General features: G+C 41.1%; 1 protein-coding gene across 3 annotated transcripts in view; it reads left to right on the top strand.

The window, feature by feature from the left end:
- Positions 1-2: 2 nt before the first annotated feature.
- Positions 3-18,789, top strand: part of POLR1A (RNA polymerase I subunit A) — a 33,545-nt gene continuing 14,758 nt past the window's right edge. The window contains exons 1-20 of one of the 3 annotated variants that reach the window (XM_071447403.1): positions 3-183; positions 1,257-1,461; positions 3,778-3,927; positions 4,017-4,124; positions 5,236-5,321; positions 5,420-5,529; positions 7,006-7,092; positions 7,761-7,863; positions 8,487-8,652; positions 9,605-9,766; positions 10,233-10,355; positions 11,730-11,957; positions 13,771-14,025; positions 14,328-14,519; positions 14,970-15,113; positions 15,573-15,756; positions 16,946-17,028; positions 17,141-17,299; positions 17,612-17,710; positions 18,586-18,738. In XM_071447403.1, the coding sequence (XP_071303504.1) occupies positions 107-183; positions 1,257-1,461; positions 3,778-3,927; positions 4,017-4,124; positions 5,236-5,321; positions 5,420-5,529; positions 7,006-7,092; positions 7,761-7,863; positions 8,487-8,652; positions 9,605-9,766; positions 10,233-10,355; positions 11,730-11,957; positions 13,771-14,025; positions 14,328-14,519; positions 14,970-15,113; positions 15,573-15,756; positions 16,946-17,028; positions 17,141-17,299; positions 17,612-17,710; positions 18,586-18,738 (2,874 nt within the window). In that variant the 5' untranslated portion in view covers positions 3-106. Of the gene's footprint in view, positions 184-1,256; positions 1,462-3,777; positions 3,928-4,016; positions 4,125-5,235; positions 5,322-5,419; positions 5,530-7,005; positions 7,093-7,760; positions 7,864-8,486; positions 8,653-9,592; positions 9,767-10,232; positions 10,356-11,729; positions 11,958-13,770; positions 14,026-14,327; positions 14,520-14,969; positions 15,114-15,572; positions 15,757-16,945; positions 17,029-17,140; positions 17,300-17,611; positions 17,711-18,585; positions 18,739-18,789 lie in introns of all 3 variants that reach the window. The other 2 variants (XM_071447401.1, XM_071447402.1) reach the window with 2 other exon arrangements.

An 18,789-nucleotide genomic window follows, 5' to 3' on the forward strand; every position in this document is an offset into this window, starting at 1 on the left:
CCCCGCCTCCCCCCGCAGGCCGGACCGCGTGGTGCTGCCCGTGGCGCAGCGCTTCCAGCGGGAGAGCGGGAGCCGCTGTCGGCCGGGGAAGAGTTGCTCGTTCGCCATGAAGCCGCCCAAAGTGGTGCCGTGGCGGCGGCTGGTTGGGGTGTCCTTCGGGATGTACACGGCCGAGGAGATCAGGTGAGGCTCCATGTGTGCGCTGCCCGAGCTGTGCGGGTGCTGCTGGGTACTACGAGTCCCAGCGTGCCCCGCGGTAGGGCTCCGGAGGGCTGTGGAGGGCTGTGGCGCGCGGCATGCTGGGACATGTAGTCCGGTTGGGCCGTGGCCCAGCCGCCGGGATGGCGGCAGCCGAATTTTATACAAAATCTCGCACCGCTCGAGGGGACACGCTGACAATATTTTGTGATTTCTTAGTAGAGTGGCTATTCATGTAAAATAAATATGTGCTGCGATCTGAATGATTTTGCTCATTGTATAATGAAATCAGTGATACACAGATTCTTATTGCATTCGCAAAATGTTCTCAGAAAGATACTTTCATTAATGGAGAAAATCACACAGCTACTAAATGTCCGTGCTAGTTTGTCTCGGGATCTCTCGCTGGTCAGAGTGAACCCGAGAAAAGTTGGAAAGTCTCTTCGTCCAGCCCGGTGCTTGAAGAAGGAATCAGAGCTCTTCATTTCTCGGTCTCAAGGTTGTTTATTGTTCCTTATCTATAAAATATTTTCTTCTGTCCAGATGAGGTCCGTTCAGCAAGACAGTCTGAGCCACTCTGGGGCGGTGTTATGTCTTTATACTGAAAACTATGTATACAATGTTTACAATTACTTTCCAATACCTGTCACCTATGTTAGACAGTGAGCTTCTACACTAAACCAATCTAAAAGTGCCAACATCACAGCAGAAGATAGAAGATAGAGGTCAAGAAGAAGAAGGAGAAAGGCTGGACACGCCCAGATTCCTCTATCTTGCCCCCTGAACCCCCATTCTAAAAACCCCAAAATCTATTTTTTCACCCAGTGATAAATTCACTATCATTCTACTTAAACTGTCGTGGCTTGCTTCATCTAAGGTTGGTAACTTGCTCCACGGGTCATAATCAAAACCACAAGCATCTTGGGCTCTGTGCCAGGGTCTCTGAGCAGGGGTCCTGGCTGCTCAGGACAGCCAGAGGGATGTCCTGGGTTCTGACACTAGTTGTACCATTCAACCTTTCTGCCGTTGATTTTCACTTTTTCCTTTCTCAACTTCAGGAAGCTGAGTGTGAAGCCCATCACCAACCCTCAGTACCTGGACAATGTGGGCAATCCGGCCATGAATGGGCTCTACGACCTGGCCCTGGGACCCCCGGACTCCAGGGAGGTGTGTGCAACCTGCATGCAGAACTTCAGCAACTGCCCTGGACACTTTGGCCACATAGAGCTGCCTCTGCCTGTCTACAACCCCCTGTTCTTCGATGTATGTATTATATATGTACTGAATTACTGCTGGGGAGGGGGCTGGTGGTGCCCAGGATGTCATGTGGTTGCAGTCCTTGAAAACAGTAAAGTTTTCCCCCAGTAAAGGTGCCAAGATCTGTTTTCTCTTTTAAGTGTAATACCAGCAGATGCAGTAGAAAAGCTTTGTTGTGTCATGATAGTTCAATCCAAACAGACCTTTTGAAAAGTATGCATTTTGTTGTAGCTGTTGTTTTACTCAATGTTGACAGGTAGGTGAGGGGGGGATATTCATCCTGAAGTATGTGACTGACTGCAGAATGTCATGTTTTAATTAAAGGAATGGCACAGTAAAAATGATCATTTCCTTTAAACAACTACTGCACGTGAACAGCTGTCTACACTTCCAGTTTTTAACATCCCCTGAGCTGGGATGAATTTTCCTCCTGAGGTGCTGATCCCACCACTTACAGTAGCTGCCTTTTGCACAGGCTACTAACTGAGAGTCAAAACTTCACTTTCAAGTGACCAGAGGTAGATGAGGTACCCCCTTTTAGCCTTGTTTCAGCTTTAAGTCAAATAACTGTATTGACCAAGGATTAAAATCCTGCAGCAGTAATTCCCAGCCTTCAGGCCACAGAGGGAATGAGAGAACTGTGATAAATAATAACACAAAGCTGTGTTAAATAAAAAAAACTCACTTATAATTTCCCAGACCTTGAGGAGAAGGTGATAGTGTGAAGAACCTTGTAGGATTGAGACCAGGATGTTTCATTTTACAAGTGTGGGGATTTGGGTTCTGCATTGTCCTCTGTGGTGTGAGCTGTCAGGAGCTGTAGTCAGGTGCTGTCTAAGAACAGCCTGGGTCCCAGAGCTGCTGTAGATACCACAAGTGCTTCATGTGTCGTCTATGTAGGCTGTAGCCACAGCTCTCTTCACAGAGAGCAGCAGACACAGCTCTCTCTCAGGATTTTTCCTGGGGAAGACAGTGAGAAGCTCAGAGAAGAAGAGAAAAGAATTCTTATCTCTGTTTACTGCTCTTGTTGTTTTGCACATGTGGAATGTGTTATAGAGATTGATTACTCAAAGTGATTTGTTAATTGACGTCCCCAGGATGAGGTGAGAGATAAGAATTTGACTCCCTGTTCTTAGAAGTCTGAGTTATTATTTCGTGATATTATAGTATAAGAAATTGCATACTAACACTATACTAAAAAAAGGGAAAGGAGACATCAGAGGGCTGTGAATAAAAATATTCGTATTTTTATTATGAATAATAAAAACCCGTGACAGACTCAGAGAATCTGACACAGCTGGCTGTGATTGGCCATTAATTAAAAACAATTCACATGTTTTGATAAACACTCTCCAGGCCACATTCCAGAGGAGCAAAACATGGAGAAGCTGAGGCTTCTCATTTTCCCAGGAGAAGAAATCCTGGCAAAGGGATTTTTCATAAAATGTCATGGTGACAGACACCGGTGAAAGTTGTTTTGGTTCCTTGGCCAGTTGGGTCAAAGCTGTGTCCTGACTGTCTCAGACAGTGACAAGTTTTTATTTAGCATTCTGTAGTATAGTGTCTCTTTAATATGTAATTTAATATAGTATTAGTGTAATATAGTATAGCTTAATAAAGCATTTGTTCAGCCTTCTGAATCATGGAGTCAATGCACATTATTCCCTACCTTGGGGTCACCCTGCATCGATAGTACACAGCCTGCTGAGAGTTTATCTACAGAGCATGCTTTGCATATGAGTTTGGTTGGAATATTTTTTTCTCAAGCAAATTCTTTATGATTAAAATTAACCATTAATCTAATTACCCAATTATAGTAGTGTAGTATTTTCGGGGTCCCTCGTCGTGGGGAGGAAAGATGAATCTGACTGCATCTTCTTAGAAGGCTAATATGATATGATATTATATTATAGAATGCTATGCTAAACTATACTAAAGAACAGAGAAAGGATACAGACAGAAGGCTTAACAAGATACTAATTAAAAACTCGTGACCCTCTCCTCAGAGTCCGACACAGCCTGACTGTGATTGGTCATTAAGTTAAAACAATTCACATGAAACCAATCAAACATGCACCTGTTGCATAAACAATCTCCAAACCACATTCCAGAGCAGCAAAACACAAGAGAAAATATTGTTTTCCTTTTTCTCTGAGGCTTTTCAGCTTCCCAGGAGAAGAAATCCTGGCGAAGGGATTTTTCCCAAAGTATGATGGTGACATAGTAGCACTCTCTTTAAATCCAAACAATTGCATTTACTTGCTTACTGTGCAAGCTAGTAAATCTGCCAGGATAACCTTTTTTCCCCCCTTTCCTTTGCAGAAATTGTACCTTCTGATCAGAGGGTCCTGTTTGAATTGCCACATGCTGACGTGTCCCCGAGCCGTGGTTCACCTGCTGCTGAGCCAGATGAAGGTGCTGCAGAAAGGGCTGCTCCATGCTGTCCATGACCTCGAAATCATTCTCAACAGGGCAAGTACTGTGTGATGCTCCATCCCTTTTTTGGATGGTCTCACAGCTCTAAAGCTCTCTGCTAATTTCTCTTCTTGTGTTCCTTGCAGTTTATAGAGCAGTGTGCAGATGCAACAGGCTCAGAAATCGAGGAGGAGCTGAATCGCCACGTGCAGGAAATGTTACAGAGCTCTCAAACAAGAGATCGGTGCTCAAATGTAAGTACAGGCAGTGCTTCTCCTGAAATCCTGGGCTTTGTCCTCTTAAAAGAGTGATGTGCAAAATATGTAGGTGTAGGATTTGTGTAGGTGCTGAATTTTGAAATTGAGGAAGACTTGAATTGCCACATGCAGGAAATGTTACAGAGCTCTCAAACAAGAGATGGGTGCTCAAATGTAAGTACAGGCAGTGCTTCTCCTGAAATCCTGGGCTTTATCCTCTTAAAGAGTGATGTGCAGGCAAAGCCTGTCTTTGTAGGTGCTGGATTTTGTCCAGTTCTGAACTGTGTTATGTTTAGAGGGCTTTTTGAGGGAAATGTGTGAAATTAAACTTAAAAAGGATTTTATTTCCCGTTAGTATAACTGTTGAAATTCTGGAAAACAGGGAAATGTCTGTGTAGAGAAATGTTTTGATGGTCTAAATACTGTATTAAAATCTGTTACTGCTGTCAGTACACCACCTACAGATGTTGATACTTCTCTGTCTGATGCTCTGACTTTTGAGCTGTAGAGCACATTTTGAGAACTCATGCATCTAGTAAACTTGCAGAATTAATTACACTGACATTTTTAGGAAGACTTGTGTAATTGGATTCTAATTTCCATTTAAATGTAGTTTAACGTGCATGGTTAGTAAAGGTGAGTGATGAAGATACTTATAATCTAAGATCATTCAGGAGATTTGTTTATAAGCCAGTTTTAATTCCTTGATCACTTGTTTTAAAACTAAGCTTAAGCACTTTGAGCACTATGTAAATCATACATTCATGGGCTGCCAAAAGAAGTGGTTTTGTCATTTTTATACTTACCTAAATCATCATTAAAGAAAACTTTAAATTACAGTACTGACTTGAAAATTAAAGACTTAATGGAATAAATTGAAAAAGGAGCATGGAGGGATGTGTCCCTCCAGCAAATGGGAAGGTGATGAAAGAACACTATAGATCAAGGCATGAAATAATCAATACATGGATGTGTGTGCATTGATACTGATAATATTCAGGTTATAATGTTATTTGTGTACTGTTTAGTGAATTCTTCATATAACGTATTTTAATTTATTTTTATTATATTCATTATTTTTAAGTTTGGGGTTTTTTTTCTTTACCAGGTCAAAAATGTTTGTGAGTGTAGAAATAAACTGGTATCCCAGTTCTGGAAAGCACACATGGCTTCAAAGAAATGCCCAAACTGCAAGTAAGTTTAACTACATGAGGAAGCTGGTTTCTAGTTAAATGCTGTGTTTATATTAACCTTGATCTACCTGTCCTGTTTGGGTTTTTTTTCTCTTTAAGATCCAGGAGATCACTGGTACGAAAGGAGCACAACAGCAAGCTGACAGTCACCTATCCTTCTACAATGTACCATAAATCAGGACAGGAAGGCATTCTGGATGAAACAGCAGGTGAAATATTTGTCTTTTACTCAAATATGTTTGCACTTTCCCCCTGCATTTAAGGGGCACAGATTCTTAGCAGTGGCTGTGCACTTGGAACTCATTTATAAAAAATACTGATTATAACTAAACCAGTAAGCTCAGGAGTCAGAGAGAAAAATTCCATTAAATTTCTGTTTGAGAGCCTGTTGTGCTTTTGCAGCTTTCTGTGTCAGGAAAAAAAGTACAACAGCATAATCTTTGTCAACTTTAGGGTGGTTTTGGGGCACTTCATTTTTGGCAGGTAGTTGATTTTCTGCGGGATTTTTTAAACAGAGCAACTACAGATAAAATTAGGAGAAAGATGACCAACTTCAGAAAGAAAATCATACAATCCTAATTCTTGTGAGTGAATTTCCTCTTAAAGAGTAAAAGACAAAATAGAAAGTAGGTGGCACTTTCCAGGATTAATTAATTTGAATAAATTTGAACCTCCTTTTCCTTCTCGTATCCTTGATCCTTTACACAATGAGACAGAATTGAAGCAGACATTTATGTGTGTGATTTAGCTCTTAGGAAAGGTTTCCATAGAGAATTTATTTTGTTTGCTACTCTATGATTTAAATGCTATATTAAATCTCTGGAGCTGTGGCTGAAGAAGCAAAATGGGATGGATTGGGCTGGGATGGATCACACAGTTAGGTGCATTGTGCATAGCCTGTGCATGGTCAAGTCCCAAAAAGGAGTACCTTTAACCTTGGCATGGATGCATTTTTGTTTGAGGGATGGAAAGGTTTTCTGGGTGAATGGAGAATTGAACTTTCAGTGTGCAAAAATCTGCATTTCAGGACCTAAGCCAGAAGAGGAGTAGCAAACTGTCTGAGGCTGTGGGAGGATTGCTTTTCTTCGAGTTGTAGAAGTTGAGAGCCAAAATCTCTGGCTTTGTTTTGAAAATAATTGATCTTTTTGCTTTTTAGTAGCAAAACCATGTGTTTTCCTTCCTCTCCAAAGCAGAGGTAGCCCAGACTCTCACCTATAATAGGGATGGTGCTATTGTCTCCTTCAGTTGAGTATTTCATGGAAACCTTGATATCCACCTGAACCCCACTGAAAGCTTCCCCAGCTGCAGGCTGAGACTTGACTTGTGTTTTGGTCAGGGATGAGATCTTTTGAACACTCTAAGTGAAAAAAAGCATAAACTTTAGATGTTAGAGTCTTATTTCTGTTACTTATATTCATATTCACTAGTCACAGAAATGGTTTCATTTTTACTTAATTTTACTTAATCATATTCCCAAAGCAAACATTTAAATGATAATTTTGATGTAGATATCAGCCAGTATATTTTGTATGTATATTTTGTATTTCCATTCATTCTCTGAGCTGGAAACAGTAATGTAAGACTGTAAGCAAAAAAAAAAAAAAAAACAAAAAAAACTTTCACAGTAATGTCTTGAGATTTTTTTTAATGAATATTTTATTTTTATTTTATTTTTTACTTTTTAGGTATTGATGAAAGCCAGTTAGGGAAGAGAGGATACCTGACACCAATGACTGCCAAGGAATACATCCTGGCTCTGTGGAAGAATGAAGGTAATGGTTGTGAAGAGCAACATGACTTTATTTTCTGTACCATTTACTGGACAAATCTGCAAATCTTCCAGTATGAACTCCTTGTCAAATATTTGCCTTTTGCCTTAGGGGCTTCTGGCTGCAAAATAAGTTTTGTGACAGGAGGACTGGCAGCCAGTGAATGCAGAGACCTGGATTCAATTAACACTTTGATCATTTATTCTCAAATTGTGGCTCCTCACAAATCACAACAGTTGTTTGCAGAGACTGTGATTTCCTGTGGTGCTGTCCCACAGTTACACTGGTCACAGACTGAGAATGGATTTATCAGCCTCTTTTTTGGGTTGCCTGTACTCTGAATCTGTCTGCACTTGCCAGGAGAAACCAAAGCACTTTTGTGAATTGGTCACAGTCAGCTGCTGGAACCTTTCTTCCTCTAGTTCTGCTTTCTCCATTTGCTATAATCTATATTTCTGTCCAGAGTCATTCCTAAAATACCTTGTATGTGACAAAAAAAAAAAAGAGTGGCAATTCTTTCTAAACTGTGTCTGAATATTTTTATTTTAAACAGGCTCAATAGTGTTAACTTAGCAGATTCTTTTGACTTGGTTGACCAAATGCATCTGGGGGTTTGGATTCCCAAACAATAGCAATGAGAATGATATTTTATTTATTTTGTCTCTTTTTAGGTTTCTTTCTGCGTTATCTCTTCCCTGGCATGGATCCCCATGGGAGTTCAGAATTCAGTCCAGATATGTTTTTTCTAGATCTGCTTGTGGTTCCACCTTCAAGGTAAAATTTATCCTCCCAAAATCTTGTAGAAATCACAGGATTTAGTGCACCCTTTGCAGGAGTTGGAGATCCAAACTCCTGTAATACAGACACTGGTCTGCTTAAGTGTCAATAGAGTGTTTAAATAATAAAAATGATACTAGTAGTTGATAAGTTCTATTGTAACTTCAAGTGAGTTCGTTAGAAGACTGAAATACTAATTATGGAAAAGATATATTTTAGTATTTTATATTTTAAAATATATTTTAGTATTTAGTATATGCTTAGTATATTATAAGTATATAAAATATATTTTAAGTATAATTAATATAACATATACTTATAATGTATTAAATATATAGTATATATTTAGTGTATTTATATTTAGTATTTAGTATTTTAGTATTTATATATTAGTAGTTTAAATGAATATAGAATATTGTAACTGCACAGTACTGATAGAATTTCTTGTTAAGACTTACTCCTCTTTTATGACTGTCCCAGTAGAATATATGAATTTTTAAATGCCCACTGTGAGCTTGGATTATTTTCCATGCACTGAAGATTTAGCTTAGAAAGTTTGAGGTTTTTCATGGTGCTTTTGAGTGGCTTTGATCCCCTGAGGTGATTCTGATTTGCCGTAGGTACCGTCCTGTAAATCGCCTCGGAGATCGCCTGTTCACAAACGGGCAGACTGTGAACCTGCAGGCTGTGATGAAAGATGCTCAGCTGATAAGGAAGCTCTTGGTTTTCATGGCCAAAGAACAGTGTCAGCCAATAAAGATTACAGAAGAATTTCAAACAGTAAGAGTTGCTGGTTGTCTTATTCTTTGCTTTTTTTGGCTGGGTGGGTCGAGTTCAGGAAGGTTCCTGTTTAAGCTGTTCCTGTAGCAGTTCTTGCCTGAGCTGTTGGAATGTCTGCTGATGGAGATGTTCCATACCTTGTTTGGTTTTTTCCCTCTGCTCCTTTCTACCTGGTGCAAAGGGAAAGAACATACTGCTCAAATTCTTTTAGCCGTGGATTTTTGGTATTAGATTAATGTATGTGAGACATAATGGGCTCTTGTTTCTGGAGAATTAAATATGTACAGCACAAACAGTTCAGAATAAAACTTGGCCAGTGTTTCAGCACATGAAGAGGGGGGTGAAAAGTCACTTCAGTTTCTAAGCCTAGTGGAACCAGTTGTGATTGTGTTTATTTTTTGACAGTTGATGTCTAAGTAGGACGTAAAACTTCACAAATAATATAGTTAGTAACAATATTTGTCTGCTTCTGACAGTTCACATAGTTGTTTAGGTAAATAATAGTGTATGTCAGCTTGCCTCGTTCCATATTTGTTCATCAGTTGTATCATTGAGGGGTCTTTGACACTGGGCTCAGTTTCAGGGGAGCTTGATTTACATCTGCAGTGTAAAGCACTGTTAGTTACTCACAATGTACACTAGATGGAGATCTGTTCTTAAAACAGTTGACTGGCGGTCAATGAAGTTTGGATGTGACTGATTTAGTGGCTTTTAGACTGAAAACAGAGTGATGTAAGTGATAAAATCTCTTGGATTTACATTATTTTAATCTAAAAATAGGATTTTCTAGTTACAGTGATTCCTAACATGGACTGACTACCAGTGCAAAATAGTGGTGAATGTTTCTTTTGCTGTATTTAATACCATAATTAATACTAAAACTTCAGCCTAATAAGTAGAAGATATTTTTTTGTTATGTCCAAGTTTCTAAGTTCTGTTTCTGCAGGAGACAGGAGAGGATAGTGAACCTCTGGACCGTTCTGTGCTGACAACAATTCCAGGACAGAGCATTGCAGACAAGCTGTACAACGCCTGGATACGCCTCCAGAGCCATGTCAACATTGTGTTTGATAGTGACATGGACAAGCTGATAACAGACAAATACCCTGGTATTCGTCAGGTGGGTAACAGCTGGAGTCTTGATTAAAAAAGAGAAGCTGATAATGTAAGAAAAAAGTGAACTATTTGTGGTTAGTACATGGGCATTTTCATGCCACTCACCATTGAAAGAATCCATATGGTTTTCCATACTTGTCGCAATAGGACACAAAATGAACAACACGCACAAGCAGAGATGTCCAAGGTAAAAAGAGGGCAGTTTATTTCCAAACTCCAATATTGATAGACTTTCAAAAGTGACCATGGATTGGAGGATGAAATTGCCACCTCTCCAACCACACTGGTCAAACCAACAGTCCATCAATTCTCTCCTCCTTCAGAAAGGAATGCAAAACAATCATTATTTACATGAAAAGTGTGCGAAAAACTCCATTACAAAAATGTAAACATGAGAAGGCTTAGAAGAACTTAAAAGAGCAGGGTGACACATGCTTGCAGGTCCTAATTGTCCCCTTCTGTTTCCCAAGCTGTTGGAGAAGAAGGAAGGGCTGTTCCGCAAGCACATGATGGGGAAGCGCGTGGATTTCGCTGCTCGCTCCGTCATTTGTCCCGACATGTACATTGGGACCAACGAGATTGGCATCCCCATGGTGAGCATCAACAAAGGACTGAGTCCTCACTGCTGGCAATTTGGCAGCAGTTTAAAATCTAGAGGGTTTCTGACTCGTCTGAGCTGTTTCCTGCCCAGTGTTTACAAGGAGGGAGCACTGGAGACCAGGAGATTTTTACTGTTACAAAATGAGAACACCATATCTGAGAAAGAGGAGTTTAAAAAAAAAAAGAAAAAGCTGTACTTGCTTTGTGGGATTAGGAATTGAAGTAAGTCTGTTCAAAAGTAGATCCTGTTCCTCCTATGGTCTTTGTATAAGATATTTTTGAGGTATTGCAGTGCCAAGGGTACCAGTTGTTGGTTTCTCTGGGTCTGGATTGAAGGCACTTGAGATGGTAGTTTCATGTTCAGACTCAGGTGTTTATTATTTCTTATCAGTAAAACAGTCTCTCTACTGTGAGTTCTGCAGCTTTTCATTAGCAAGGCACAAAATGACCAACAATCTTTTGTTACAGGGTCTTTTAAGACTAAACTATCCAATTAAGAGCTGACACCTGGATTATTTTCCCTTTTAACCCAATAACTGATCCCACAGAGCCCACAATGCAGACTTTTCTGCCCAATTACAAAATGCCACCCAAACCCATGAAGAAGGAAGAAGCATGAAGAACAAACCCAGGATGACACCCTGTGCCCTCCATCTTGCTTCCATCCACAGCATACTAAAAATCCCAAAACTTCAATTTCCCACCAAGTGATACCCCTACACTACTCTTTATAATCTATTTCACACTTTTGTGGATTCCAGTCTATCTTGAAGTCTGGGAAACTTTCTCCATGGATGAGGGTGAAAGTCAGTGCTCCCCTGGAGGTCAGGGCACCCCAGAGCAGACAGAGAAATATTCCTGGTGCTCTGGGTTTCCACATTGCAGCCTTAGGAGAAGGCTGTGGTAATGTCACCAACTTCAACAATCCTTAAGGATTTTTAGCTACACCGAGATGACACCAAGCCTGAATTTGAGTTTTTCATTATCTCGTCTTTGCAGAAAATAGTGAACTTGATGATAATGTGCTTTTTCTCTGTATTTGTTGGCTTATTTGCAGAATCTAAATCCATGATTGCTTTTTTTAATTGCTAATTGAGTTTCATACCAAAGTAGAAAATTGTAAAAGGGACGTTGTTTCTATTTGTATGGTAGAGGATTTTAAAACAGAATTGTGTTTATTTGGCACTAGAGTAGACTGAGGAGGAAATGCATTCAAGAGCTTTATTAGTACTTTATTCTTTAATTTACTAAGTACTTTATTCTTACATTTACTACTTATTTTTTGATGCTGTTTTATCAGTGTTTTTTAGATCTTAAGCCAAAATTGAACAACATGTTACTTCTCTCCTCTTTTCCTTCCTGTCTAGGTATTTGCCACCAAACTGACCTACCCTCAGCCAGTCACTCCCTGGAATGTCAAAGAGCTGAGGCAGGCTGTCATCAATGGCCCCAAGGTGCACCCCGGGGCCTCCATGGTCATCAACGAGGACGGGTCTCGCACGGTGCTGAGCGCCACCAGCCTGACCCAGCGCGAGGCCATCGCCAAGCAGCTCCTCACCCCCTCCTCAGGGGCACCCCAGACAGGCCTGAAGATCGTGAGTATGGGCAGAGCCCTCCTCCATCTCTGGTTCAGGGGGTAGGAATAAAAACAGGGTACTTTTTCAAATTCTAAACCCCGTTTTTCCTTCTTTTACTTTCTTCTAATGCACAGTGTGTGGCATTCATTGTGCCAAGATGGAGATTATTCTCAGTGGTGGCCTTGGCAGTGCTGGCTTAGTTGGGCTCCATGATCTAAGAGGTCTTTTCCAACCTAATGATTCTATGTCAGTTGTTTCTCCTCTGTGCTACAGTTTAATCAAGCTTTGAAACTTCTTAACTGTATCTCCATCCCTTACAAGAGTTGGAAAAGCACTGTTTAGCTACTAGGGCAAAAGTTTTGGTGTTTTTTAGTGTTTTCACATTGTTATGTATTACCTTGTCATAAAGGCTTAGCAGAGATTTAAAATTTAATTCTGAGTATTTCTGTGATGTCAGTTCTTTCAGAACCTGTCACAGAGTTAAACATAACAGCATTTAGATTGTACAGACAACTTACAATGCTCTTGTTGATAATCGCTTAAGTGGATATTTGGATGTTACTAAAAGAAAAATTAAAATGAGACTGTTCTGAGAGACTCTGTTCTATATAAGGATATACTGTGTTGTACTCAGAGCTGAAATTAAGAGATTCTTGGTCTCTGCTTCACTTACTGAAAGCTGTTAATAGCAGTCCAGCTATTACTACCTTAGTCTAGGGTGTCCAGGGCTGGGTATTTTGTGGGAGGTATCAATTCAGCCCAGTGGGCTTTGGATGAAGAGCTGATTGATTTGATCACTGTGGTTTGGGGGAGTTAATGGGGAGTGGTGGTTTGGTGGAGAGCAGGGGGCATTCAGGGGCAAACAGTCTTGATTCTCTCTGAGTTTTACACAAAGCATGAATACCAGAAAGAAGATGTTTTGGAGGACATGATCCCAAGCTACGTCAGGAAAGGTATAGGTTGGATATTAGGAAAAAAAAAATTTACCAAAATAATAATAAAGTACTGGAATTCTCTTCCCAGGGTAGGTGGTAGAATCCCCATCTCTGGATGTGTTTAAAAAAGACTGGACATGGCACTTGGTGCTATAGTCTGGTTGAGGTGTGAGGGCATAGGTTGGACTCGATCTTAGAGTATTAAATATTAGACCCCGAATGTTTCCGGGCGTGTCCTGCCTGGCTTCGTCTGGCCTCGCTGCTGGACCAAAGGCTGCAGCTGTGGTGTTTTCACTCAGGGATACCTTTGGCTGGCTGGGCACTCAGAACAAATCCAGGCAAAATAGGAACTCAGTTTACCTTTGGTGGAAAAGGTTCAGACGACGGTGAAGAGAAAAGAAGCGGGTTCTGCCGTAGAGCTTAAATCCAGAGTTTTATTTCAGCGTGGTAGACTTCTGAATGTGGTAACAGCTCTCAGACAGACAGACACACTGACTGCATGGTCTCGTGTCCTTTTAAGCCCCGGGAACAGGGGGAGGGGAGGGACAGGTGAGGGCCAGCCAGGTGTGAGGAGGGGAAGGCCCAGGGGATATACAGGCCAATGAGCCCAGACCTGGGGGCATCTTTTGAAATTCTGCCAACCATTCGATGCCTTGCTGGAATGTTAAGATTGATGGACAGCTCTTAGGCAGGAGGGCAAAAGGAGGGTGAAAAGTTGGCGCACCTGAGGGGGCTGGGACGGGTCAAACAGGAAACCGCACTGCAACATCAGAGCTCTCTTCCAAGCTCATGATTCTGTGATTCTGCGATTCTGTGATCTGTGTGTGTGTTTAAAGCTCAGTCAGTCCCTTCTGAGGCGCTGATTGGCATTGGCAGCACCCCAATGTCTGTGGCAGGTGTGTCGGCACATCAGGAACGGCGACGTGCTGCTGCTGAACCGGCAGCCCACGCTGCACCGGCCGTCCATCCAGGCGCACCGCGCCCGCATCCTGCCCGCTGAGAAGGTGCTCAGGCTGCACTACGCCAACTGCAAGGCTTACAACGCTGACTTCGACGGCGATGAAATGAATGCCCACTTCCCACAGAGTGAGCTGGGCAGGGCAGAGGCCTACACCTTGGCCATCACTGATAAACAGTACCTGGTGCCAAAGGCAAGTACAGCTGCCAGATAAGTTTATTTCTAGATGGAATTGCTTTTGTTTGTTTTGTCTGATGATAAATGGGATTGTTTTTTATTTCTGTGTTCTTTCTCCACTTGTGGTTCTGTTCCTCTAAAGAAGGCCCAGCCCATCCAATCTTGTTCCTTTCAGAAGAGATTCAGTAGAGAGTTATGCTGTAATGAGTTCTTTACAAATTACTTAAGTGTTATATCCAGGGGCAATAATTCTGGGAGCTGCAGGCACACAACTTATTAACCCCCACCACCACCACCTTTTTCTTGTTCCCTCTTTAGGATGGAAAGCCACTTCCTGGCTTGATCCAGGACCACATGGTTTCTGGAGTCAGCATGACGCTGCGGGGCTGCTTTTTCACCAGAGAGCAGTACATGGAGCTGGTGTACCGAGGGCTCACAGACAAAAAAGGGAGAATTAAAACCTTTCCTCCAGCCATTATGAAGCCACAACGATTATGGACAGGAAAGCAGGTAGTTTATCATTTACTGGGTTAAAGAATGCTGGTGGTTTTAAAGTAAGCAGAATGCTAATAATAAACCAGTGCTGCCAAGGTGCCAAGGGTGTTTGAAGGCCAGATCCCATTAACACCATGTAGGTTTTGGTGTGGGTTTCTGAGCTGTAAAACCCAACAGACAGGTTTGGTTTTTTTTAATAATTTTAATATATCTAAGTATTGGAAAAATCTTTGCTGTTTTATATTTCTGAATAATTACACATCTCAGCTCACTGTTCCTTCAGAGGGTAGAGTAGCAGGAGGATATTCCTGCCTTGTGAGACTTCCAAGCTTTCAAAACTTTGCTGTCAGTGGAAAGAATACATGCAGGATGTTGCTTTTCTCATTCATGCCAGATTTTTTTAATGTTGAGAAGCGATTATACAAAAAAAAAATAATTCCTGCCCCTCATCCTGCTTCTTTATAGGTTGTTTCCACATTGTTAATAAACATCATTCCAGACAACCATGCTCCACTGAATTTGACTGGGAAAGCAAAAATTGGTGGGAGAGCCTGGGTAAAGGGACCTGCAAAAGGATGTGTGAATCTTGATTCAATGTGTGAATCTCAGGTATGCAACAACTCTGGGGGTTGGGCTGGGCTGTGTTCTATTAAAACTGTGTGTACAGTAAAGGAATGGGAAGGGAGCAGATGGCAAAGTTAGAAGCAGATATTTGGCAACAGCTGCTGCCAGAAGTGGCTGATTGAAGGTTAGGCCGGGGAGTCAGGAAAAATTCTCTGTGGTCCTGACTTAGGTAGATTCCACCTGGTTTTGTTAGACCATGTGTCTTCATTGTCAGACTTTATAGGTGGAAAAATGCAGGTGGTGTTAGAAGTTTCATTTCTGCTACAAATTCTGAAAGTACAGATAATCTGACCACATTTACCCATTCACCAACATGTAAGCTTTTTAAACTTGCAAAAACCAATTTAAACCAATTTTCACATAGATTGCATGGAAAACCTGTTGAGGTCATACTACCATTAAAATTTCTGTTTTCCTGATTCAAAACTGTGTTTTGTTTTTCAGGTTATTATCAGAGATGGGGAGTTACTGTGTGGAGTCCTGGACAAAGCTCACTTTGGCAGCTCTGCCTATGGGCTGGTGCACTGCTGCTATGAGATCTATGGGGGTGAAACCAGTGGCAAGGTGCTGACGTGCCTGGGGCGCCTCTTCACTGCTTACCTGCAGCTCTACAGGGGCTTCACCATGGGTGAGTGCCTGCAGCACCTCCTGAGGTCTAAACTGGGCATAATACATGCTAATTCTGTGAGTGGAATTCTGCAAGACTGCCCTTGAGTGGGAAAGCTGCCTGCCAGCCTTTTTTTGCTCTTGTTTTTTGTTTTTGATCTAGATGGCCTTCTAAGTATAAAAAGAAGGTATAATCCAACCATTTCTCTTTTCTGTCCTGCCTAGCCAAAGTGTACACAGTTAATATGTCCTGTGTGGAAATTTTGTTTAGATCAAAACCTCATGTTTTGCTTCTCTGAAAAGTAATTATTGCTTAGAAAGCAGAACAGCTGACAGAACAAGATGAAAGAACTTCAAGGGCTTGGTGATCAAGCCTTGCACATCACATTTTACTGTAAAACTTTTAGTCAATGAGTTTGAAAAGCTTTTATTACAGGTTTTCAAACTTTTATATAAGAGTTATGGAGACACAGTCAGCAGTAGTGAGGGACCAACACAGGGGTATCTTTTGGAGTGAGGAAGGTGACTGATTACAGGACTCCTGAGAGCCTGGGTGCAAAAAGGCTAGATAGGAAAAGATAACTAGCCTGGGACCCCTGGGCAGTTAAAACATCAGAAGAGAAGTGAGACTGGAGCAGGAGTTTGGGATTTGATGTTTGGACACAAACATTTTAGTGACCATTTTAGTGTCTGTGGCAGGACTCCTCACAAACAGCTCACAGGAGTTCAGGTTCCAGTGTTGAATCTGTTCCCTGGTCCTGTCATCTCAAGGATCTGTATTTTTAATTTATCTTTTTTTAAAAAGCTAAGAAATGCCAGATTGTGAAAAGTTCAACTAATAGGAAGTTTGATGTGGATGGAAGGAAAAAAGCAGTTTGATGTGGCTGGTCCATAAAGCATTAGTTTGTGCAAATGCACCAACAAAGATTTTTTAGAGACTGTTGAGGTTAAGACTCCTTAAATTAGGGAGTTGATTTTGCACTCTTACTGCTTAGTTGATGTTGCTCTTTTTTTTTCTTCTATGGCTTACAGCTTCTCTATCCAGAAATGATTCAATTTTTTTTCTTGTCAAACTGCAGGCCCTAACTGAGTCTAACCATCATTATAACTTCAGTTGTGACTTTCTTTCCCAGCTCTTCACTCAAAATCCCTGACACCAAATGTGGTTCCTTCCTTGATTTTTTTTCAGTTCTGTCTCTCCTCTTTAACAGGGATTGAAGATATTTTGGTTAAACGTGATGCAGACCACAAAAGAAAAAAAATCATTGAAAGGTCAAGGCAGAGTGGTATTGAAGTAAGTCTGTTTTGCAGATTTATTTTTTCTCCCATAATGCAAAATTTTTGAAATACTGCCTTATTCAATCATGCCTGCTTAACACCTAAAAATTCCTATATTTTACTTTCAGGCTGTTAGAGCTGCTCTTAATTTGCCAGAAACAGCATCATGTGAGGAGGTCCAAGGGAAGTGGCAGGATGCCCATCTCTCCAAAGACCAGAGGGATTTTAACATGGTTGATATGAAATTTAAGGAGGAAGTGAACAATTACAACAATGAAGTCAACAAGGTTGGCATTGAGTAATCTGTGCATACTAATCTTGTTTCACTTTCTTATTAAGTTAATTAATGTGGATGGGCAGAGCCTGACTCTTCTGCAGGCTGAAGCTTTCCATCTGACCCCAGCCTGGGGCTCCAGATGCTGCCTCTCCTCCTCAGCCTTGTCCTCCCTGAGTGAGAAGACAAATTGAAATTATAAATAGGAATGTTTGTGATTACTCATTGTTTCACTTTGTTAAAGCCTTCCACAGGAATTTCTTGGGTTTATTGTTTTATGAATAATGTTTGGTTTTGTTCCCTTCACTCCCCCACAATTCTGTAGGTTTGCATGCCCCTTGGTCTCCACAGGAGCTTTCCAGAGAACAATTTGCAGTTGATGGTACAGTCAGGAGCCAAAGGATCCACTGTAAACACAATGCAGGTAATGCAATAACCAGAAAATGCTTAGCAGCTCTGTGTGCTGCTGTGGTGTGTCCTAGAATATAATCTGTTGGGAAGCTCTTGTGGGGATATCTGATACCAGAGCAAGGTTTTCATTCTGGACTTTGGCATGGAAAAATGCTAGAAGAATGTAATAAAGACCTCAGTGGGTGATGGAAGAGAGTCAGTGTTTATTATAACCTATTTTTGAATCACTCCTCAGTGCATGAGGGTTTATTGAAATAGCAGAACTGCTTTTGAGAAGGAATGCTGCAGTTTATACAAACAAACCTAGTGTAGGAGAAATAACTTCTCCTGGCCTCTGTTGGAGGCTGACCCTCTCCTTCTTCAACTTCTGAATAGCAACTACATAATCTTTGGTTTTGGTAGAAGTGGAAGGATACATTTTCATTTTACATTTGCAACACAGACACCAAGCTAGAGACACTATAAAAATGCCATCTAAAATGGAGAGAATGACCACAGCTCAAAAGAGAGAGCATTTTGGGTTGAGGTTTTTGTTCTGTTTTTAGTACAATGCTGAGAGGTGGTGAGAGTAATGTAGGGACCTAAAAAATATCTACAGTATTTTTAGTTTCACATTTCTGTGTTAAAATAAGTATACAGAATGAGATACTGAGGTAATGTTGAGGGTGAGTCAGGGTACTGGAATAATTTTTAAAAACCAGGTGAGATCTCCATGCCTTTTCTGCCCCTCAGTATCTGGAACATTTCTGTAGCTCCACATGGAGCTACAGAGCATTTACTGAACATTTGACCTTTTTTTACTGTATTTTTCAAGAAAAATCACTAAGCTCATGTGAACAAAAAGCTGGATGGAAAAGTGATGTTTCCTTTTTTCCTGCCCACATTTAGATTTCTTGTTTGCTGGGCCAGATTGAGCTGGAAGGCCGAAGACCCCCACTGATGGCATCTGGCAAATCACTGCCATGTTTCCAGCCTTATGACTTTTCCCCTAGCTCAGGAGGATTTGTGACTGGCAGATTTCTCACTGGGATCAAACCTTCTGTAAGTTTAACACTGCTTGTGTTGATACTGAAGTTCATTTAAGTCTTGGTA

This window comes from Agelaius tricolor, unplaced genomic scaffold, assembly GCF_023055355.1.
Source record: "Agelaius tricolor isolate 1412-34295 unplaced genomic scaffold, bAgeTri1.0.p SCAF_24, whole genome shotgun sequence".
NCBI classification, from domain to species: domain Eukaryota; kingdom Metazoa; phylum Chordata; class Aves; order Passeriformes; family Icteridae; genus Agelaius; species Agelaius tricolor.